Source organism: Prionailurus bengalensis, chromosome C2 (genome assembly GCF_016509475.1).
Source record: "Prionailurus bengalensis isolate Pbe53 chromosome C2, Fcat_Pben_1.1_paternal_pri, whole genome shotgun sequence".
NCBI classification, from domain to species: Eukaryota; Metazoa; Chordata; class Mammalia; order Carnivora; family Felidae; genus Prionailurus; species Prionailurus bengalensis.
Window position 1 is genome coordinate 114,430,166 of NC_057350.1, and position 24,848 is coordinate 114,455,013.

At 41.7% G+C, this 24,848-nt stretch overlaps 1 protein-coding gene across 1 annotated transcript in view; it reads left to right on the top strand.

Annotated features, from left to right (window-relative positions):
• Window positions 1-4,860: 4,860 nt before the first annotated feature.
• Window positions 4,861-24,848, top strand: part of ERICH6 (glutamate rich 6) — a 29,727-nt gene continuing 9,739 nt past the window's right edge. Inside the window, exons 1-11 of the mRNA XM_043595132.1 lie at window positions 4,861-5,160; window positions 6,228-6,285; window positions 10,977-11,068; window positions 14,068-14,130; window positions 14,400-14,455; window positions 14,549-14,665; window positions 17,003-17,116; window positions 18,067-18,224; window positions 19,358-19,428; window positions 20,502-20,647; window positions 23,367-23,452. Of these exons, the coding sequence (XP_043451067.1) occupies window positions 4,980-5,160; window positions 6,228-6,285; window positions 10,977-11,068; window positions 14,068-14,130; window positions 14,400-14,455; window positions 14,549-14,665; window positions 17,003-17,116; window positions 18,067-18,224; window positions 19,358-19,428; window positions 20,502-20,647; window positions 23,367-23,452 (1,142 nt within the window). The 5' untranslated portion in view covers window positions 4,861-4,979. The remainder of the gene's footprint in view (window positions 5,161-6,227; window positions 6,286-10,976; window positions 11,069-14,067; window positions 14,131-14,399; window positions 14,456-14,548; window positions 14,666-17,002; window positions 17,117-18,066; window positions 18,225-19,357; window positions 19,429-20,501; window positions 20,648-23,366; window positions 23,453-24,848) is intronic.

The window sequence follows — 24,848 nt, forward strand, 5'->3', positions numbered from 1 at the left end:
TAGCTCCCTCGCTTACCTCAGGCCTCTGCCCTTCTAGAGAGGTCTTCTGTGCCCACCTCCATAAAAAGGCAACTATTCCTGCCCACAACTCTGCACCCCTCCTACACACATTCACTTTATGTTTCTCCATAGCGCTTATGACCTTCAGACATACTATTTATTGTACGGTCCTCCTCAATCTAAGCACCATGAGTGACAGCAGAAACCATCTACACCACTGCTTCCCCAGGGCCTGAAACAGTGCCTACTCTACAGCATCCCCTCGATACATATTTTTTGAATGAGTGAATTACTGAGTACACTGAATGAGAATGGATGAATGGATGAATGGATGAATGGGGAGTTGCGTAGGAGGCAGGAAGGAAAGGGATGGCCCAGGAGTGGTTAGTTTCACCAAGGAAGGGCGTCTCCTGCCCTGTAACTGCAGGGACAGTCCAGAGACAAGAAACAAGAAATAGAATTAGGCTTACAGATTGAAAGGGATGGAATCAAAAGGGCTATAAAGCCAGGCTTGACCTCAAAAGAACACAGTGAGAAGATATGAAGCCAGGGAGGAGAGGGCAGGAGGATTTAGGGACTTAGGGGTAGAGAAAGTGTTTGCTACGGCACATTTCCCAAAGGCAGTCTCTGCAGCATGCATAGCAATCGGGGAGAGTGTTTGATATAAAATATTAAAGGGAAAGATAAAGTAGACGTCACTGCTAATTAAAAGGCATTAAACATGCTTTCAGAAATCATCTTGTGAAAGGAGCTTGTGGGAAAGGAGGGGGGATCTGACATTTACAAAGATGCCCCTCATAGCTCATTATTATGGTCTGAATGCTGTGTGCTCCCAAAAGATCCTATGTTGACATACTAAATAAAGCCCAATGTGATGGTATTAGGAGGTAGGGCCTTTGGGAGGCGCTTGGGTCCTGAGGGTAGAGCCCTCGTGAATGGGATTTGTGTTCTTATAAAAGACACCCCCACAGAGCCCCTTCCCCTTCCAGCACCTGAGGACAGAGCAAAAAAATCAGAGGTCTATAAACCTGGAAGCTGGCTCTCACCAGGCACCAAATCTGTCACTGCCTCAATCACGGACTTGCAATGTTTAGAACTATGAGAAATAAATTTATGTTGTGTTAAGCCACTCAGTCTGTGGTATTTTGTTATAGCGGCCCAAATAGACAAAGACACTAATCAGCCCTCATCAAGGCTGTGGGTCTTTGCTATTGTTCCTTCACTGTGAATGAGAGCGATGCTTACCAAAAGCATTCTGAAGAGACCCTGTGCTTTCTTTCTGAACTGAGAGCTATCTTTGCATGCAAATATTGTTTGCACTGGGCAAAAATTCTCTCTCTTGCCTTTCTCAACGTGGATGTATTCATGGCAGTCTTCAGAGACACAATGGTAAATAGAAAGAGAAACAATATACCAACTGATGACAAAAGAGAACAATTACATAGAACTATATACTTTTGATAGGAGGAAAAAAAGTTTTAAATCAACTTAGCATTGGAAGCACCTAAAACACTTTAGAGATTACATAAAAGTGACAGTATTTTCTAAACAAAACTATGGGGGCCCGAAGGTAAAATACAAGATTCGTTCTTAATAAGAAAAATATTTTAATGACATGCATGTAATATAATAACAATAATAAGAAAAATATTTTAATGACATGCATGTAATATAATAACAATAATAATTAAAGTTTATCTCAAAATAGCTCTGTGAATAAGGCAGATCAGAAATCTCAGATCAGGGGACCAAGGCTGAATAAGCTGAGTCAGTTAGCGAGGGGTGGTGCCTGGTTCTCAAATCCCAAGCCCCCAACTCCAGTGAGTAGGGGGGAAGGGGAAAGGGGGGAGGGGACCAATAACGGCTCAGTGTCATCTTGTCTCTGATTGGCCAAAAGAGGGAATGATGTTTCATTACAGAAAATAAATTGTTCTTTGTAGAGTAAGTGGATCCAAGGGAAGGGATTCCTAAGACTTCCAGAATGGCCTTAACAGAGGGTCTACATATGGCTTCCTTAAAAATGAATTCACTGCACAATTGCAAAGATGCTATAGCAGCCACAGAACCAAGCTGGGGGGTGGGGGGGCAGACAACTCATCATAAGTGCAAGCGCTTTTACCCTTGCTCTCTCCAGCCCCGCAGCCACACCCACATACTGATTTCCATTCTGCTCTCTGAGGACCCTGGGAACAAACAAGCTTGCCTCCTCTAGAACAAATCACTTCCCCATGTACAAGTAGCTGGTGAATTTCATGACCTCTAAGGTCCCTTCCAGCATCAAAATGCTTTTACTGCCCAGAAAGGGTTGGGCTTTTCTTTCTTTCTTTCTTTCTTTTTTTTTTTTTTAATACCACTTAACTTATTTGTACCTCGACCTCTCTACCGCACCTCCCTGTGCTGGCCCTCTTTCCCTGCCCTGAGCCTGGCTGAAATGCTTTTAAATGCTTTTTCCCTCCTCTCCAAACACCCACACTTTACCCTTCCTTCCAGAGCAGCTCAACTGTCTCCTCTCATCTGTACCAACTGCTCTGCTAGCCTACGAGATATCTCCTTCTTCCAACAAAATTCTGTGCATTTTCTCTCTGACTCTCTAGAGCACATGGTTGGTTTTGTGCCTTCACGTGACCTGCTCTGCCCCAGCGCCCCACAGCTTGCCAGACTCCTGCTACATGCACAGGTACCCCAAGAGGTAGTGAAGAACCATGCCTCTCCCATTCACTGCCATGGCTTAGCACCAAGCAGAGGGCTAGCTCATAGTGCTCATGAAATATTGGACAGTCATAAAATATTGCTCAGTGATTGCAGACACCTAACTTCTCACTTCCTGCTCCCTTGAGAGCCCTGTGAGTACAAGTCTTCTGGTCTGGAAAGCTCACACATAGAATTCCCTGATGCCATGAACCGACCCAATATTCACAGCTAGATCTCATTATTATTACAAGCTGGTCTGACACAGCCAGGCCATTTGGTTTTCTTGTTGGACAGAAACACTCTTAAAGAATAACAACCTCAGACAAGATACTATAGTCTGAATGTGTCCTCTTAAAATTCTTATGCTGAAACCTCATTTCCATTAGGTTTGGTATGGTTCCCATCAGGTGATGGTATTTAGAGGTGGGGCCTTTGGGAGGTGATTAGGTCAGATGGGCAGAGTCCTCATGAATGGGATTTGTGTTCATATAAAAGAGGCCCCAGGGAGTTTTTCCCTTGTTCCTTCTGCCACCTGAAGACAGAGCCCAAAGACAGAGGTGTATGAGCCAGGATGCAGATTCTCACCAGACATCACGTCCGCCCGATCTTGTTCTTCCCAGACCCTAGAATTTCTGTTGTTTATAAGCCACACTGCCTATGGCTGCTGTAGCAGCCCAAACTAAGCAATACACAGGTTACTGGGACACCATGATAAAATGAAACAAAGCCACTTCATAATTTTGTCTAAGCATAAAAGTAAGGTCACTGTGCCACGACCGAACACTCCATCGTAGAATTGCCCCCACTTTGACAGCATCCAACTTAGAGCAGAACCCTGCTTGCTTAGACCATCTCCCAAATCATCTAACCAAAGCCTAGACCCTGGAGGTTCTTTCTACCATTTTCTTACTAAGACACCTTGCTGTAATAGGGGATAACTTATTTAACCACCTGTGTGTTCCTGGTGGTCTTTGGCTGAAATGCACTGACAGTTGTAGGCTGTCATTTCACATTCACGGATACCCACAAGCAAGTTAGGATACCCACAAGCTAGTCCCAATTTACACAGAGGGAAAGCGAAGCTGAAAGACGTCAGGTGATTTAAGAGCTCATACAAGGAGACTTCCAGGCCTCATACTGTTCACTTAACCTAAGAATCAGTCCAGGCCCTTTTTACAACACCCACATATCTTCAGCCACAGAAAATCTTTGCTTTCTTTACCTTAGAGGTGAGGTCAAACAGCAGCAACACAATCCCTCCCGCCAGGAACATTTCTCAGTCTTGAAAGGCCTTTGAAAGGAAGCTGAACTCTGCACTGAACATGTACATTCCAGCCTGGGTGGTAAGTAAACAGATGTCCATTATACCTTATACCGTGTTCCTCTTTGTGTGTGTACAAACATTTTAACAAAAATACCGTGAACTGGAAACAAAGACCCAGAAAGACACAGGTGTTACCTAGGTAGCCAGATGTCTCAGGCCTTGCAGCAAGCACGACTGGGTCTAGAGGGAGACACCCATCTCAGGCACAGAATTTAAACGGCATCAAAAATCTCATTAATCAAGATAAGTAATGAAGGCAATGTCTTAAAAAATCAAATCAGCAAACTCCCACCCGTGCCTGGTCTTATTATAAAGTTTTATCGTTAAGTTTGAATAAGCATGTGTCTACTGGAAAACCAAAGTCCAGCGTCAGCAATACCAACTGGCCTAACAGCGTCCATCTCTGGTAGCCTCTACCCCTACCCCAAAGAAACAACGCTCCAAAGGAGGGAGGAGGAAAGGGAGATCAGTTCGCCACATGCTGTGAGGGGTCTCCGTGACCCCGGAAAGGAGGTGAGAAAGAAGCTTGCAGAGGTCCTGGCTCCCTAGCCGCTCTCTGCCCCGACGCCCCTGTCCCCACCCTTCGGGTTCTGTGCTGCCGCTTTAAATTCCGGAGGCTTGGCGGCGCGCCGCTGGCCGTTGCCCCGGGAGACGGGAGACGCACGCACCGTAGGGAGCTCGACAGCACTGGGACTGGCGGCAGCACCTGCCACTGCGCTAGCGGCGACCCTGCTTCCCCCCAGCCATGGCCAACCCGCACCCGCGTCGCGGCTCCAGAAAGCCGGAGAAGGAGGAGGTCCCGGAGGAAGAAGAGGAGGAGGAGGAGGAGGAGGAGGAGGAGGAGGAGGAGGAAGAGGAGTTGGTGGAGGAGAAGGAGGGAGAAGCAGTGGAGGGGAAGACAGGGGACGCGGAGGAGAAGACGCTGGAGGTCCAAGGGACGTTCAGCGAAGACTACTTCTGGAAGATGATGGACATCGATGACAGCAGTGACGAAAACTCAAAGGCCTTCCTTCCCCGATTAACCAGCATCACCAGCCCCAGCCTGAGCCCGACCCCCACGCTCAGCGGGACGCTGTGGAGCGAGACACCGATCTTGAGCTCACACTTGAGCTCACAGGAGACTGGGAGCGTCTCCTCCCAGAAAAGTACATCCGCTGCCCGCCCCTTCCTCTACGGCTTCCCTGGCCCTCGGACCGCTGGTCCCGCCACTCCAGAGCCTTGGTCTACCTGAGTGTCTGGTTTCTAAACACATGCACCACCCCCCACACAACCCAGTCTATCTTGGTCCCTTTATTCAAAGGCACTGAAATCTTGGCTGAGCGTTCTGTTGGCTCACGATTTAGGACATCGGTGTAACGCTTGGTGAGACTGGAAACTTGGGTAGTGCTTCACCGAGTGCATTTGTAATACGTCTATGTGCATTCAGGTCATGATGCTGTTCCCTCCCTCCGTCTCTCTCTCCCCACCCCCTCCCCTCTGTCTAGGCCTCTCTCGCACCTCCCTCTCCCTGCGTCTCCCCCTCTGTTCCTGTCTCCCCTTCCCAGTCCCTGTTTCTCTCTTTCTCGGAAACACACACAGGAACATGCCGCTCCTGGAAGAGCGGTCCCTTCAGGGTGTTGTGCTACCAAGACAGTCCCGTAAAAAAAAAAAAAAATTGTGTTTAGGTTCCTATGCTAAAACCACTTCAGTCACTTCCTTAAAAAGAAAGACAGCACTTATTTTGAGTGTTGACATTTCCATCAGGACCATCTTTGTTGAGTAGAAGAAGGTGGGAGGGGGTGTCCCTGGCATTATAGGATGTTTACCAGCATCCCTGGCCTCTAGCCCTGGCTGTGCCGTGAGCCCCCACTCTGATCCGGGACAATCAAAAATGTCTTCAGGGGCGCCTGGGCACCTCAGTCGGTTAAGTGTCTGAATTTGGCTCAGGTCATGACCTTAGGTCATGATCTGAACTCGACTCAGTTCAGTTCAAGCCCCACATAGGGCTCTTTGCTATCAGCGCAGAACCCACTTCCAATCTTCTGTCCCTCCCACCCCCCCCCCCCCCCCCGTCCCCGCTCACTCTCGCTCTCTCGAAAATAAATAACCATTAAAAAGATAAGAAAAAAAAAGTCTTCAGAGTTGCCAAATGTCTCCTGGGGGCAGAAGTTGTCCTTTTGAGAACCACTGATTTAGAAGGAATGGCTAAATTTGTCAACGTTTCATTCAACAGGTTTTCCTAAGATATTCCAGACATTTAGGAAAGACATGTCTGAAGTGGATTTAGATAGGTAAGAAAATGTTTTGTTTTCATATACTTTTTTGAAGCTGATGATGTTTACTTTTACCTCGTGGATAAATATGTCTGGAAGTAGAGTAAAAATAATCCAGGGCACTTACAACCAATTTATTAAAAAAGGATTTTTAAAAGTCTATTACTGTTAGACACTTTGGGGATAGAGACACAGTCCCTGCCCATCTGCAGCTTATTATCTACCTACAGAGAAGGCATGCCCATTTGATATAACATGAAATAATAACACTATACAATAGCAAGTGCTCTGAACGTTTAGGACATAGGTCTCTATTGGCAAAATGAGGCCATGATTAGACACACCTCCTGTGAAGGAAAGTGGAAATTATGGTCTTATTTTTTTCCTCTCTCTTTTTCTTGTTGTTATGGCTATTAGCCGCCAAGCACAGGAAGACACCAGAGAAATACCTTTTGGAACATCTTTATAAATCTTTATAAAGCTGAGTCCACGATCTTGAATTACTGTTCACTTAAGCTTTGCTTTTACAAGCAACTTTTAAAGTCCTAAGCATAAACAGGATTGTTCTGTCCCGCTCTTATGTTTTTATTTATCCTTTTAATTCAACTTAAAAAATAATATATGTACATGGTTAAAATATTAAAGTATACAAAGGTGTAAAATAAAAAAAAAAAATTCCATGCCCTTCTTCACCCCCACACTCCCACCCACCAGGGTTAACATATTGTTAACAGCTTATTTTGTTTCTAATTTTATGTTTATTTATTTTAAAGATTTCATTTTTAAGTAATCTCTACACCCAACATGGGGCTCGAACTCACAACCCCAAGATCAAGAGTTGCGTGCTCTATGGATTGAGCCAATGCCCTTCTACTTCTATCTTTCCTCTCACCCTTTCTTCTCCCAGTTAACAGCAAATTATATATTTTATAAATATATGAATAATGTATATTCATATAAAGTCATATTACTTTGCCAAGTTTTATTGTATTTGTATTATGTTTTATAATCATAATTAACTCAATACAGGTTAATTCTGAAAATTGAAAAACAATCAACAATACTCACAATTTCATGCTAAGAAGCCAATAATGTGATTGGATTCTGCACAAAACCCCAGATTCCTATGTCCATAAAACTTGACTCCTAAAAGGAGAACTTTTCAACTCTCAGTTTTTTCAAAGTTTATTTTTATTTTTGGGACAGAGAGAGACAGAGCATGAACGGGGGAGGGGCACAGAGAGAGGGAGACACAGAATTGGAAACAGGCTCCAGGCTCCGAGCCATCAGCCCAGAGCCTGACGCGGGGCTCGAACTCACGGACCGCGAGATCGTGACCTGGCTGAAGTCGGACGCTTAACCGACTGCGCCACCCAGGCGCCCCCAACTCTCAGTTTTTAATTGTCTTCAGCTTTCCTGATTGGGGTTAAATGGCCACGCTTTCCTGATTCCCGTATTGCTTTCTTTCTTTTATTCCTTTTCTCTTTGCTGGAGAAACTCCACAGGTAATTATTTCATGTAGATCTCATGGGTAGTCAGATTCCTGAGTTCTTGCCTGTCTGGAGATTTCTTCATTTTTACCATCATACTTAATTAATAACATAACCTGGCATCAAAGAATACATTTAAAACCATTTTCCTCAGAGCTCTGACGACATTGCTTTTTTGCCCTCTAGAATCCGGTATTGCCGATCAGTCTGATTCTGAAACACTTCTGATGTTTATTTCCTCCCCTTCATGTGTCTTCTTTAGAACTCCTACTAGATGGCTATTGGCCCTCTTGGATATCAAGATTTTTTTGTATTTATGGTAACATGCAGCCCTTGTACAAAAGTTTTTATTTTCGTATTCATATTTGTAATTTCCAAGAACCCGTTCTCATTCTCTGATCCTTCCTGTTCAAATAGTTATTTTTAAATCTCTTTTAAGGGTACTTTTGTACTAAGGTTCTTTTTTGTTGTTGTTCTTTGAAGTTCTTTTTTCGGGATTAATTCTGTTTATCTTGGTCTTTCTCTTTTATGCTATTGATTGCCCTTAAGTAACTGGCAATCCTTCATTATCAATTTGTATTTATAAATGAATGGCCGGTAGGTAACCAGAATGGAGTCCTTCTGCAGCTGAGTAGCTCTTAACAGGGTGTATCTGGAAGGTTGACTGTGTCCTATGTGGGTGGATGGGGGATGTCAGAGGCGGCAGCTTGTGGAGCGTTGGTAGGAGGCAGGCAACCTGCATACCCCACTATTACTGGAGTTTGGATAAGGACACTTCACTGTGTGGTTGGAGTTCTTCACGCATTTCACTTCTGGGCGGGATGTCCCCTCCTCCTTTCTCATCCAGGCCTATTGGGCAGCTTCTGTGTAACCTCCTATTATGCTCTGCTTCTCTTTCACACCTACAACCTCCTGAGATAGGCTGCCCACTCTTTGTAGGAAGCAGCTTGGGGGGCTTTATCTAGAAATAAAAAGAACAGCTGCCTGGCCAGCTGCTCTGAGGTGACTCCCTGAACTCCTCTGATTGCAGTCTCCAGTCCCCTCCTCTCTGCATTTGGTTGAGTCTGAGCTAGGGACTTCCCAGAAGAATTTTACTTACTTCTTTCTCTTGCTTTGAGCTGCGGTGTTCTCCACCCTGGTTTTCCATCAAACTAAAGCCATTTATTTTCATTCTTTTGGGACTTCAATATTAATTGTCTACCAATGACACCTTTCTTATTTTCCAGGGCTATTTATTTGTTTATTTGTTTGTGTTTGTTATTTCAGTAAGATCTGGGAAAGGAAGGGAAGGAGAATTGGGTGCTCAACTGCCATCTTGACCTGGACTTCCTATTAATATGGGAGCCTCTCTTTACTTGATCAATTTCTTAATTTCTCCTCATAAATCTTCCTAAGATGCTTCTTTTATATTTCAAAGCATTCTCTGGTGAATTTGGTGAGAGTGTGTTTTGAAGGAAATCTATCCTTAAATGTCATAAAAATACAATCAATATTGGCTCACCTTCTATGTTTTATTGCCCTATTACTATTCTGGTTGAAAATGGGGCCAACTATACATGGCAGGTAAATACGGAGAAACACAGGTTTTGAAGCCAAACAGGCCCAGGCCCCATTTGCATCTGGCACAATACCGTTTTTCAGGGGTTCCCTAGAGTCTCAGTTTCCTTGCCTGTAGAGGAGGGCAGATCGATACATGCCTTGATTAGTCTTTGTTAATATCAATGAAATCATGTGAAGAAAGCAACTACTATGAATGTACCACTACACAGTCAGTTCTCAGGAAATGTCCATTGTGTTAGCCTCCGTCATCTCGTCATCTGCCATCCTTCCGCGGAATTTCAGAAACAATCTTTGGTGTCGGTTTAAGGAAGGCAGAGAGACCTAGAGGAGCCATGTAGGTCTGATTTTGTTAACCACTGAACTGGAAAAAAGGCCAAACGTTCAGTGTTGTCTAGGGATCGCTCCTTAATATTCTTTTTTACCCTCGGTCCCTGTAGCTTGTTTGGGAAGTTAGACAAACAGGACTCCCCCAGAGACTTGCACAGGTGGCTTTGGCTGAGTCGTTCTTCGCTTATTACAAGACAGAGTCATTTTGGAACTAAAGCACCCCGCCGATGCAATGTGCCAAGGAACAAAGCACCAAAAAAGGAAGGTGGAGAAAGAACTAAGAAAGGTGAAAAAGTGACAACCCTAAAATTGATTCAATCATTTGAAAAAATGTGATAATTTTAGAAGATCCAGCAAATCATCACAATTTGCTAATCGTGCAAAATAATTGAAATTCAAAGAGGCAAAGGAACTTGAAGCACTGGTTATTATTTACTTGTTACCAGTAACAGTCATTGTAACTAGTAAAAATCAATACATTTCTGCCTTCCTATCATGTCAATGACAACTCAAGTAACTGAACTACTTGCAGAAAGAATAAATAATACAAATTGTTTGATTACAGCACGTTTCACTTCAACTCTTAAAAAAAAAAGTTTGGGTTATTTTTAGGCTACTTAATTGGGTCGCCTGGCTGGTTTAGTACGAGGCACATAGGGCTCTTGAACTCGAGGTTGTGAGCTCGAGCCCCATTTTGGGTGTAGGGATTACTTAAATAAATAAAACTTAAAAATACATAAAAATAAAATGAATAATATGTCTCATTTAAATTCAAGTAAATGTTTTTTTTTTTAATTTTTTTTTTCAACGTTTATTTATTTTTGGGACAGAGAGAGACAGAGCATGAACGGGGGAGGGGCAGAAAGAGAGGGAGACACAGAATCTGAAACAGGCTCCAGGCTCTGAGCCATCAGCCCAGAGTCCGACGCGGGGCTCGAACTCACGGACCGCAAGATCGTGACCTGGCTGAAGTCGGACGCTTAACCGACTGCGCCACCCAGGCGCCCCTCAAGTAAATGTTTAAACACACACACCATCACCACCACCATCAACACACATGCACGGACATAGTGGTCGTAATTTACTCCCTGGAGGGAAAAATATGGTATCGGGAGACTCCGGGACTTAGAAAGGAGTACTTTCCCTATAATGCAAACACACTGTGCCTGACTTATACTGAGAGGCAAGAATGGAGGAAAATATTTCAAAGAAAATAGAAAGCCGGATCTTCTACCTACGTGTGTTACTTGATGGTTAAATGTGCTATATTTGGAAGAATGGCTAACAATTATGTAGGCACACTCACAATTAAGATTTTTGTCTCAACTTCAGGACTATGTATCACAGTTTGTATCCAGGAATTCCAACGTCAGTACAAACAGAAGAAAGCTGGCTTCAAAAATTTTCTGGCAAAAGGCAGCCAAGTGAGTAGTTTGATTTCTTAGCTTTTGCTCAGAGATGGGATTGCACATCGGAAAGAGCATGGCTGCAGGCACTGGGGGAGAGCCAGGTTTGAATCCCAGCCCAACACAAACTGACACGGAGATGAGGGCCTCATGGAGTCCCAGGTTCTTCCCCTGTCAGTAATAATAGTAATACTTTGTCACAGAATTTTTATGAAAAGCAAAATGAGATTAAATATCGAAACCCTTCAGCATTTCGTCTGTAATAAATGCTAATGTTTATGTTCTCATAAAAAAAAATCTGCCATTCTATGTTGATGCGTATCTTCATTTTTTATCAAAGCGGTAACATGCACGCTGTAGTCTAAATGTCAACCATCAAGAGGTAGATAATACAAAAATTAAAATTTTAATTTATCCCAGTATAAGGATTTATGAATAGACTTTCCTGGTAAGTTTTGTATTTGTTTTATGTCACTTATTCATCAGATGTTTACTGAGCACCTGTCATATGCCAAGCACCCATCATAGTCCAAACCCTGTTCTAGGGAAATGGCAATGAAAACAAAAACAAAAACAAAAAAACGAAAACGCCGGTCCTCGTGATCTGGCATGAAAGTGTGGAGGGTGGAGGTGATGGTGAGAGAGATCATAAAAAATAAGGAAAATAAGGAAATATATATAATACACAATTAGGTGATAATATATGTATTATATATACATTATATATATTACATATAATACATTAAGTGCTAAGGAGAAAAAGCAGAGGAAAGGATGGAAAATGTTGGGTGGGAGGGGTAAGTTTACACAGGGTGCTCAGGGAAATCTTTACTGAGAAGCTAAAATATTTGAGCAAAGACCTCAAGGACATGAGACAGTGAGCCAGGATGATCTTAGGGAAAGATTATTCCAGGCACACGGACTAGCAGGTGCCTCCGCCTAGAACAAGGAGGCAGTTGGTGTGGTTGCGGTAAAGTCATCAGGAGGAGAACTGACGGGGGATAAGTTCAAAGGACTAACTGAAGACCAAATCTTTTTCAATGGGAATGAAGTAGAAAGATCCCTGAGGATTTGCACAGAAGAGTGACAAAATCGAACATAAAAAGGGACCAAGTATTAGGAAGATGCTAATAATTCCCAAATTAATCTACACAGCGTAATTCTGATGGGATGTTTCAATGGAATTTGACAAGTTGATTTGTCGCCCTTGCTTCGCAGTGTTAAAAGACAAACTGAGGTATTTTCAGATTGCTAAATTTGAGCAAACATGAATGGAATGGAGCGATGCCAAACTGGAAATAGGTGGGAGGGCTTCCCAGACAACAGTAAGGAGATTTTTACAGAGAAGACACCAGAGCAAAACGAGGAAATTTTTTGATTGGCTATGGCTTAAGGGGTTGTATTACTTGGGAAAGCCTGGTTGGCTGTTTGTGGTTGGCTGTTCCTAACCTTGAGGCATTTACAGAAATTGACTCTGGCTCAGGTTTCAGTTTGCTTTCCTAGGCTACACACGAAGGCATTAGGGCCACCTCATCTGATGGCCGCTTGATTACTTTAACAGCAGGAACCTAGTGTACCTCTCCATTTCTTTCAGACCTTCTTTTATAGTCCCCCCCCCGCCCAATATAGGACTTGTGCAGCTCTTACTATAGTCTTGTATTGATGTAACAATTGGAAACTTTTTTCCTGTTATATTTACTAATTGATTATTGTCAACAAGAAGGAAATTATTGATTTCTATATATTAATCTTGTATCGGACCCCCTTGCTGAAATTTCTTATTCTAATAGTTTCTAGGTTCAAAGTCTAGGAAACAATTATATTTCCTGTAACGCCAACTTTATCTCCTCTCTAATTCTTTTACTTAGCAGTGTATCATGGATATCTTTCCATGTCAGGAAAGATTGATCTAATTCAATGAAACAACTGCATAATATTCCCTTATATACAGTTATTATGGCTTATGTAATAAAACGGATTGCTAGGTATTTCAGAGTTGGTGTGGTTTGATGTTTTGAGCTCGCCCCTATAACAAATAATGCCTTAATAAACATCTGTGTGCGTTAATTTTTTCATACCTATACTGGCATTTCTGTTGGACAACATGCCTAAAACATATTCAAAATTTTTTCAGGTACTCCACATAGGAAAGCACATCACTTTCTGAAGCCCACCTCTTTCTCCAGTAGCAGTCCTTGCCGCCCATGGCTCTGGGAGGAAATGGGCCAGCTCCTCCCCCCCCCTTTACCCCTGCCCCCACTGTAGGTTGATCTCACTGGTTTTCATCATTCCAATTCTATCAGCTTAACTCTCCTAGACGGTTATTCCAAATTGCTGATGTCCGCCTTCCCCATTTCTAATACTGCCCTGGAATCTGTGGAGGGAATAATCCTCCTGGTTGAGTTAACGGTCTTGAATTAGAACCTCTAGCACCCTTCTACCTGAAAAATCTTTTACAAAGTAACAGGTAGAAGGTAGACAACACAGTACTTTTAAAAACCAGAAAATGGAACACCTCGGTGGCTCAGTCGGTTAAGCATCCGACTCTCGATTTCAGCTCACGTCATGATCTCACAGTTCGTGATATCCAGCCCCGCATCAGGCTCTGTGCTGCCAGTGTGGAGGCTGCTTGGGATTCTTTCTCTCTTGCCCTCTGCCCCTCCCCAACTTGTACTCGCACACACACACTCTCTCCCTCAAAATAAATAAATAAGCTGGGAAAAAAAAGCAGAAAACATAAGAGTCTGCACCAATGTTTATAGTCAAGTGAAGTATGCATCTCTATAGTATGCTAGGACTAGAAAGGAACAGGGAAACCTTTTTTGATGTGATAGATCAGTGGTTCCTTCCCTCTGTTCCTTATTGTTGATAAAATGTTGTTTGGAAAGAGCAAAAAAGTAAAAGGTCAAACAAACACAAATAAGGGTACTTACTTTTCCAAAAGGCATATTTTCTTTTGTATTAAACTTCTTTTCTACTTTGTCAGGATTGGTGACAAGTGTATGCTCGTTTTACAGGGAAGAAAGCACCCTCTGTAATTAAGGAACCTGAACATGAAAATCTGGCTTCTAAGTTAAGAGGTAAATAGAGTCCTTCCCTCTGCCGGCAAAGGCAAACCAGCCTTAACTCAGACAGTGCACACCCCCTCTAGAAAAGCCCTCCCCTAAGAATATGCTCAAAAAGGTGGTGAAAAGGTTTCAGGGCATTTAAACTGTGTGTGTGTGTGTGTGTGTGTGTGTGTGTGTGTGTGTGTGTGTGTGTTTGACACGGGGTAGAGGGCTAGGAGAAAATGGAACACACTGTACTAAGGTTTTAAACTTGCTTTCTAAATCGATGCTTTTCTCTGCAGAAAAATGGGTAATTAATCCAGAAGAGCGAAAACTGAATGTCTTATGTGAGTTGGAGGTAAGAAATGGTTATCAGTCCAATAGTACACAGGATTCGTTGTAAATACCACTTATTCAAACGTCGATTCTCTCTCTCTTTTTAAAAATGTAGTTTAAAGAAGACTTCATAACACTGTTTGAGCCAGCTCTGAAAACACTGCCTAGCATTGGGCCACCATCCATTCTGAAATTCAGACAAGAGAGTTCCAATATAGGCATTAACTTCAAGGTGATTTTAATTCATATTATTTTTAAATTTGAAAATGTTTTTTATTAACAAATGATGTCATAAGCCACATGATGATTTGCACAGAGGACAGTGAACATGCTTTTTAAAAAATACACGAAGAGCTCATTTATTTGGAGTAGCACTTAGGGTGGCTGTGTTTGTTTCCGGGGGCTGCTGTATCCAAATACCGCAAACTGGGTGGCTTAGAACCGTAGCAACTTGTTGTCTCGTCGTTCTGACGGCTAGAGGTTCAAAATCAGTATGTCAGCGAGTCCAGCCTGTAGGGGAGCATCCCTCCTTGCCTCTTCCTAGTTCCGGTGTGCCCATCAACCCTTGGCTTTCCTTGGCTTGTGGCTTCTCCATTCCGATCTCTGCGTCAGTTGTCCTGGCGTTCTCTGCATCTGTTTCCAAATGTCCCTCTTCTCCAGGCACACCACTTAAATTAGATTATGTAAATTATGTAGATTACGTAAATTAGTTACAACTTCAACCTATCTTTTCAGGGGACAAAATTCCACACACCAGAGCAGTGGGGGACCGAATGGTGGTGTGATTATTTGCAAACTCGGGTGACCTGGCCATGTGGAGAGAACAGCATGCTCCCCAGATTGGCACCCCCTTATTTCTTCTGGGGTCTGCTAAAGGTGCAGGCTTATCCACTGGAAATAAGAGCCATCAATTGTGTGAGGCTGCGCCCCACAGATGTGTATGCAGGGTCAATGGGAACGCTGTGTGGACACAATAACGTGCTGCTCATTGCCGCTTTGTGCAGCACATTAAACTATGCAAGTCTCACAAGGAGTTGCACACTAAATGTCATGTAGTATCAGTCAACATTTGCTCTTTATATCTGTCCATGTTTCTAAACTTCATGGCCACCCTATAGACTCTTCAGGCTGAAATTCTTTTATTCAAACCTAGCTCCTTTCTCTTTCTGAACCACAGAAGTTTGTAGTCAAGGAAGTGTCTCGAGTTTTCTTCTGCTGACACCCGGAGATGGTCCGAAACATGAGGAAAGCCTTGTAGCCTTTCTTCCAGGGAGTTGTGCCTGCATTGGCACCAAGGCAGGGCTGGCTTCTCCTGGATCTTGGGCAGATCCTTCAGGTCCGCCTAGATGGGGCTTTGACACTGGTGTAGTTCAGGGGCGGCAGTAGCTGGCTCGCCAGCTACACACTCTCCAGGAGCAGATTCCAGCCCCCCTCATGGTCTTTGGAAGAATCTCCACCTTGCTTCCCCCACAGGTGAAGGGGTGAAGGGACCATGGGCTGAGGAGCTCCTTAGCAAGACCCTCATATGGAAGGGTTGTGGATGGCCTGGAATCGCCACACTCTTTTTCTGCCTGCTCCGTCCCTTAGGTGACAAACTACATGTGTCACCGCCATCTCTCTATGGTGGGGCTTTACTCTCCAAGGGTTCTGCTGTCAGCGATGTGCAGTACTTGCCATTGGGTAGTTTCGGTAACCTCAAGATACGGGCCATCACTCTGGTGGTGAATGCCTGGCTGCACAGGCCCCCTCGCCACCCTTTGGCCCCACAGTGGCCATTTTGCTAGTCCCAGAGAATGGCAAATTACAGCTGGCTTGCTGGTGTTCGTGACCTGCGACTCATACATGATGTGGGTTTTTCCTGGAGGCCTGTGCTAAGGCTGCTTGCTTGCCCAAGAACCCCTGCAGTCACAGTCGTGACCTCAGATCATAAACATGGCCATAGTGCACCAACCCTTGAGCCCCTAACTCCCCTGTGTCCTGTTGCTTCTCCGGGTCTCCCCCACCCCTTCTGAATTACCTTCACAGCACAGTCAGGAGAATCCAGAGCCCCAAGCTGGGGCTAACGCGTTATCCTCTGTCTCGTGCCTCTAGTTACACGCCATAGCGCCCCTCCCCCATGAGGAACTCGGCTGTCAATAGTAAAGTCATTTCTGCAACTTTCTTCTTGTGATGAGGAGACATCCTAAGGATCCACAAGCTCCTGATGGGCTCAGCTGTGCTCTGGTGAACAGTGCCAGACAGAGGCCCTCAATACACCGCCTCAGCCTCTTCAGTCCTCACCAGCCCTTGAGTAGAAATAATGTCTCATTACTGGAATGCACAGATCTTGCTAGCTTGGTGCCTTCTGGTAGAGGATCTTAGCCCCCTGAAAGTTCCCCACCAGCTAGTTCTGGGGGCCCCCAGGGATTCCGGCAGGAGTTCTCAGGCAGGTTGGCACACAGCCCACCAGCCCTGCTCTCCTTCTGGACTTTTGCTGGCCCTGCCCAGAGTCCCAGCAGCATCTACTGCTCCCAGGGGCTCTGGGCCCTCTGGTGGGCACTCATTTATTCTTGTTTTCCTCTCTCTGAAGGAAGAAGAGGAGGAGATATCGCCCACGTGTGAATTTTGTGGAGGCGATCTAAAATCATTTCTTTCCAATATGGATGTTTACTATGACGATGATAGCTCTAAACCAATAGAAGATGTGAGTTCTAATGCAGGTTCACTGAGGGAATGGTGTTATTTTTAAACACACGAAGTGTTTCCTCCCCCACACATCAAGTCTTAAAAGAGTTACATGTTAGCTGTTGGGGAAATGCAAATCATAATCACAATGGGATACCATTCCATACCCACTAGGATGGCTACAATTAAAAAGACAGATAATAACAAGTGTTGGCAAGGATGCAGAGAAACTGGTACTCTCATATACTGGAAAGGGGGAATGTAATACGGTGTAGCCACTTTGAGAAACTGTCTGGCAATTCCCCCAAAAGTTAGAGACATAGTTACCTATAGCCCAGCAGTTACACTTCTAGATATATACTCAAGAGAACTGACAACATATACCTACACAAAAACTTAACACACAATGTTCATAGCAGCATGAGTCCTAACAGCCAAAAGTGAAAACAACCCAAACATCCATCAACTGATGAATGGGTAAGTAAATGTGATGTATCCATACAATGGAATATTATTTAACCATAAAAATAAATGAAGGGCTGATACATGCTACAACACAGAAGAACCCTGAAAACATTATGCTAAGCAAAAGAAGCCAATCACAAAGTACCACAATTGTATGATTCCACATATATGAGCTGAACAGAACAGGTAAATGTGTGCAGACAGAATTTAGCTTAGTGGTTTCCAGAGGCTGAGGAGAGAGATGGGGAGGGTTAACGGATAAGAGTTCGTGTTCTAAAAGTTGGCTGCAGTGACGGTTTTGCACAACTCTGTGAATACACTAAAAGCCATTGACTAGTACATTTGAAATGGATGAACTGTATGGTATGTGAACTCTATCTCAATCAAGCTGTTACTAGGAAAAAGCTACCATAGATTGTTATCCAAATTTCATTAGCCATTTTGCCCCCTGTAATTATCTTCCTCTAGGACTAATGAGATGAACATGACCTCTTTGTTTTCCAGGTCTCCTGTTGTAGTTATTTTCAAAATCTGATTGACTACATCTATGAGGAAAAACAAAAAATTCAAAGCTCTAAAGCTGAATTAATCTGTATTGACCCTCATGCAGCCCATGGCAGTGAACTTGATAGACTCAAAGCAAAGGAAAAAGCCCTGCGGAGGTAACATTGAGCCTTTGATATTGAGACTCAGGCCCGCTTAAGCTTTTTGTAAATGAACCTTGTTTTTTCAAAATATTTAATTTTGAAGATGTGTTCTCAGTAATGAAATAAAAATTGGCCAAAGCAAACCTATAAAAATTCCTGGTGGGGGGCGCCTGGGTGACTCGGTTGAGCAATCGACTCTTGATTTCAGCTGAAGCCAGGATCCTAGAGTCATGGGATCGAGCCCCACGCTGGGCTCCAAGCTGAGCCTGGAGCCTGTTTGAGATTCTGTCTCTTTCCTTCTGCCCCTTTCCCCAATTTGAGCTTTCTCTCTAAAATTAAGAAAAAAATTTAATTTGTTAAATAAAAATAAAATAAAATTCCTGGTAGATGTTATTGGGATTCAGAAGCTCCCAGAAACTCTGGAAACTCACCAATTCAAAGTAGAAATTTACCAGGGTGCCTGGGTGGCTCAGTCAGCGAAGTGTCTGACTCTTGATTTGGGCTGGGGTCGTGATCTCACGGTTGTGGGATCGAGCCCTGCATCAGGCTCTGTGCTGAGCATGGAGCCTGCTTAGGATTCTCTTCCTCCCTCCCTCTCTCTGCCCCTCCCCTGCTCGTGCTTTCTCTCTCTCTGAAAATAAATAAACATTTTTTAAAAATAAAAATAAAATAAAGTAGAAATTTACCAATTGTGGGGCGCCTGGGTGGCTCAGTTGGTTAAGCGTCTGACTTCGACTCAGGTCATGATCTCACAGTTCGTGGGTTCGAGCCCCACGTCAGGCTCTGTGCTGACAGCTCAGAGCCTGGAGCCTGTTTCGGATTCTGTGTCTCCCTCTCTCTCTGACCCTCCCCTGTTCATGTTCTGTCTCTGTCTCAAACATTAAAAAAATATTAAAAAAAAAAAAAAAGAAATTTACCAATTGCAAATTCTCAGGGCAATTTGGAATTCCCATATTGGAGAAATTTGTTGAATTTGTTGCCTGAAGAGAGTAGAAACTTATATGTATGGATTAAATGCCTGGATTCACAAGTAATAATAGATAAAAATAATAATGGATAGTATGTAAACAGTTAAAATTTGTACTAAAATTCTGTTTTAAACTTCAAACACATTTTGGATTTATACAGCATATTTTTTAATTTTGTAGAAAACAGGAGCGACAAATGGCCAGACAATTTGCACTAATGACAAATGAACAGACTAATTTATCTGAAGACGGTGAGTTCCTCGATGCTGGTGTTATGGGTCAGTTGTTCATCAGAAAGCTCAGATGTTTGACCGAAAGCTACAATTGGTATTTTAAAAAATATATTTAAAATGTTCATTTCAGTCAATGTAGCAGTTAAAATGGCTCAGAAAGGCTGGTGTTTCAGCTTTCTGGCTTTCGAAGTTTTAAGTCTTCAGTTTACTATTGTTATTGACTGAAACAAATTAGCAACATCTATAGAACACTTTACAGATAGCTGAAAAGAGCTTACTGAATTCATTGTCTCTTGGTTTATTAAGCACACATTCCCTTCTGTTTTCAAGCTGGGATATGGAAAAATCCGTCAAAAATAAATCACAATTGTTTCTTCATACGTGGACCAGTATGGCTATAGTGTGGGTGAAATGGAAAGAGCACTGATTTTTAGAATCAAGTTCTTGATTTATGTACTAGCTTTTCTCCTTATAGGCTGTCCGATTTGGGGCAAAGTATTTAGTCTTTCTGAGCACAGGCTCCTCCTCTACCACTCAGAGCTATTGAAAAGTACTTAGAGGGGCGCCTGGGTGGCTCAGTAGGTTAAGTGGCTGACTCTTGATTCCAGCTCAGGCCATGATCTCATGGTTCTTGAGTTTGAGCCCTGCATCGGGCTCCAACTGACAGTGCAGAGCCTGCTTGGGATTCTCTCTCTCTCTCTTTCTCTCTCTCTGCCCCTTCCATGCACTCTCTCAAAATAAATAAACTGAAAAACAAACAAAAAAAAATTTTTAAAAAAAGATACTTAGGAAAGACGGACATTTGTTTTGGTTTAAACTAAATCCCTGGTACAAAGTTCCTTAATATTCAAGTGTTTCCTACTAAACACAAGGCCAGAAAATTCCACTTAATGAAAATCATCATTCTTTGCTTAACAAGGGAATGTCTTTATTTTTTAACAAAAGAACGCATTCACTTTAATGAAAAGCCTCATTTTTCTGCCATTAAAAGAAGTCTGATGAATCAATACATTTGTAATAAGGTTTGTAATTTCATTTTAAAGAGAGGTTTTGGAAAATTTAAAACAAATATTTGATTCTTTTCCCATTAGAGCCAAAGCACTTAAAAACAATTTCTTACCAACTTTCCGTGGATATTCCAGAAAAAGAGCTATTTGATGACAGACTACTTGATTTCCAACTAGAAAACAGAAACATATCCATTGTTTGTTGTGATGCTAGAATAGCATGTGGAAAGGTAATTATCTTGCCTTTTTTTTTTTTTTTACTTGCTACTCTTTAAAATCAGTTTTACCTGAAGTTGTAAAAGCTGTCATAATGAATATAACAGGTTGGCTACATGACACATTTAACTCTTTGTCAAGAAGAAATGGTACAGATGTGGCTTTTTAACTTCTACTAGACTTTAAAACAATGTTTTTACATGTTTTATGGTAGTCTATTTTGGCTAAAGCCTTTTTATTTTAAAATGTGATTGTTGTACATTAAAAAATGTTTGGAACACTTAAAAACTAAAAAAGAAGGGGAGAAATATCACCAAAACCTCAAGCACTTTCCCAAAATCATTGTTAATATTTCAACATGAACAAACTGGAGAACACCAAAGGAAAAAAAACCTTAAAAGCAGCACAGAAATGAAATTCTGTTTATATTTAAAGGAAAAGAGTTAGAGGGCTGCCTGCGTGGCTCAGTTGGTTAAGCATCCCACTTTGGCTCAAGTCATGATCTCATGGTTCATGGGTTCGAGCCCTATGTCAGGCTTTATGCTGACAGCTCCGAGCCTGGAGCCTGCTTCAGAGTCTGTGTCTCCCTCTCTCTCTGCCCCACCGCTCACACTCTGTCTCCCTCTCTGTCTCAAAAATAATAAAACATTAAAAAAAAAAAATAGAGAAACTGTCAGATAACCTCCCAACAGCAACACTGGAAGTCAGAAGACAGTGGAATGTCTTAAAGAAAATAGTGGTCAATCCAGAAGTTGATAACCAGCTAACATATTTTTCAAGAAAATATGGCCCCCCAAAACACTGTCTGGTAAAGTCAGAGATAATTTGTCACTAGCAGCCCTTCATTAAAGGAAATTCTAAAGAATGTGCTTGGTGTCACTGGAGGGTCTGAGATTCAAGAAGGATGAAAAGAAAGTGGTACATAGTTTTTATGGATAAAACTAAAAGTTGGCTAATAAAACAACAATAATAATAGCTTGTGGCACTTCAAAAAACAGAAAAGAATAAAAATACATTTAAAAATAGTACATGATGGGAAATAGGTTAAATGTAATTATGGTACTATAAAGCCCTTGGTTTGGGAGAAGGGCAAATATTAAAGCTTAACTTCAGACTTTGATAAATCAAGTTTGCTTGCTGAAATTTCTAGAGTAGCCAGAAAAAATAACAGAAGCAGAGAGTATAAGTTCCAAATGCGTAGAGACAGAACAGAAAATAGGATTACATATTTTAATTACCCCCCTCCAAAAGACAAAATTGCATAAAGGAAAAAAAACATAACAGGGAACATATAGAAAATATCAAGGAATGTTAGTAATTATATGTAAATAGACTAAATATTCCAGTTAATAGACAAAGAATGTCAGATTAGTTCTTTTTTTAGGGAAAAAATTCCAACTAGATGGTTTATAAGAGACACATCTAAAATATAAGGATACAAGAAGATTATAAATAAAAATGATATATCATGAAAATATTAAAGAGTATTACTAGAGATAAAGATTACTTCATAATGATAAAAGTTTTAATCCACCAGGAAGATACAACATTACAAAATATTTTTCCCGGTTTAAGATAGGCTCAAAATATGTAAAGCAAAATTTCACAACAGGAAAAACCTTTAAATCCATAATTATAATGGGATATTTTAGCCTACCTGTCTCAAAAATTGCAAGGGTTATTAGATAAAAAAAGTAGTAATACAATAGAATATTTGAACAATCCATGTAATAAATTTGACCTAATATTTATGGATTGAAAGATTAAATATTTTAAAGATGACATCCTTCCCAAATTGATTTATCCATCCAATGCAACTGCAGTCTGTTGAAGTATAATTTATATACAGTAAGATTCACCTTTTTCGGATGTACAGCTGTATGAATTTTGGCAGTTATGTAACCACTACTACAATCAGTATATTGAATCTTTCCATTGGGCTAGAGCTGGTTTGTAATCTCCCATTTTGTTTTTACAGTAAGATGTGAATAAGGTAAAAATTAAAAAAAAAAAATTCAAACAGATATGTAATGTCAGATCCCTGCCTGAAAACTTTTATCAAGTTATCTGCAGGGGTTAGGAATACTCTTTAATGATTCCTAAGGATTATTCCCGGTCACTGTTGCAGGGCCAAAAATTTATTTATTTAAAAAAAATTTTTTTTAATGTTTATTTTATTTTTGAGGGAGAGAGACAGAGTGTGAGTGGGGAAGGGGCATAGAGAGGGAGATACAGACTCTGAAGCAGGCTCCAGGCTCCGAGCTGTCAGCACAGAGACTGACACAGGGCTCAAACCCATGAATCACAAAATCATGACCTGAGCTGAAGTCAGACGCTTACCCAGCTGAGCCATCCAGGTGTCCCCCCAAAATTTAAATTAAGAAATACTTTGGGGGCGCCTGGGTGGCGCCGTCGGTTAAGCGTCCGACTTCAGCCAGGTCACGATCTCGCGGTCCGTGAGTTCGAGCCCCACATCGGGCTCTGGGCTGATGGCTCAGAGCCTGGAGCCTGTTTCCAATTCTGTGTCTCCCTCTCTCTCTGCCCCTCCCCCGTTCGTGCTCTGTCTCTCTCTGTCCCAAAAATAAATAAACGTTGAAAAAAAAAATTAAAAAAAAAAAAAAGAAATACTTTGTATCACTGTCTAGCAAGCAAAGGATGCTTGTTACTATCATAATTGATGTGTTATATCTGGAACAATTAATGGTTAAGGGTCCTTTCATTTTTCGTGGTCAGATCATGAGGAATGAGCTCTTAGAGAAGCACTACAAACATGGGAGCAAGTTTCTGACTTCATTTCCAGATGGAACAACACAAATATTGTATCCTTTCAACAAGTTATTTTTATTAGTTTTATTTCTTTACAAAAATGATATAGAAAAAATATATAGAAAACTATAAAGAAAAAAATAGTTATACCCCAAATCCCACCACCCAATGAAAAGCTATTAACATCTTATATAACTTTCCTATTTCTTTCTATGAGCATATATATATTTTTTTCATTTTTATTTATTTATTTTTGAGAGATAGAGTGTGTGCACAAGCAGGGGAGGGGCAGAAAGAGAGGGAGACACAGAATCTGAAGCAGGCTCCAGGCTCTGAGCTGTCAGCACAGAGCCCAATGTGGGGCTTGAACCCACAAACTGTGAGATTATGACCTGAGCCAAAGCTGGACGCTCAATTGACTGAGCCACCCAGGTGCCCCTATATAATTCTTTAAAAATCAATTCTTCAACTAGCTATTCATATTTTATAACTTTCCCTTTCTGCATAATATGTAATAATGTTACGAGTATATAATATGCAATAAATATAGAGATACACCGCCATTTTTATAACCATAAGGTATTTAATAATGGGGATGTATTATAATTCATTTAACCTAACCACAAAGGTTGTTTCACTTTTTTGTGTTTTTTTTTTGCTACTATAAACAACAGCTAAATGAACAGCTTTGTGCAGACTTCTTTGCGTACTTATCACTTATTTCCTTGAATTAAATGCCTAGATGCCTAGGGGTAGAAATTCTGGGTAAGAAATTACAGACATTTGGGGCACCTGGCTGGCCCAGTCAGTAGAGCATTTGACTCTGTATCTCAGGGATGCGAGTTCAAACCCCACATTGGGTGTAGAGGTTACTTAAACACATACACACACAAACAAAAAACCTAAAGAAATCTGAATAAATTATTAAAAAAAGAAATTACAGGCATTTTAAAACTTTGGTAGACTTTCTCCCCCCAGAAAATATGTACCGATTTACACATCTGTGAGCAGCACATTATTTTTTAGTACAAAAATTCAGTATCTGTTTTATGAAACGCTAAGTGATTCATCACTTGAACTTCTGCCTGATGGCCAAGCCATTTGCTATTCTGACATAAAGGCCATTTAATACTTTCAGGAAAGTAAAAAACAAACAAAACTATAAAATGAGGTGGGTTTTTTGGTGACTAAAGGCCCCAATTTTTAGGAGAAAGTCATGTTTAGTCATAGTTTCCTAAAAGTCTAGTCAAATCCCAATAATCAACCAGAAAAATAACTTTCATGTCTTAGGAATTATAATGAAGTTTTAGTCTGTAGGCCCTATGAGAAAGAGTGTAAGTTTTGTTTTAAATAAATACATTTAAATAAATACAGTACATTTTAAATAAATCCCCCCTTCTTTTATTATTATTATCAGTTAATTCCCTGGCTTTAATTCTTGAAGGCCAT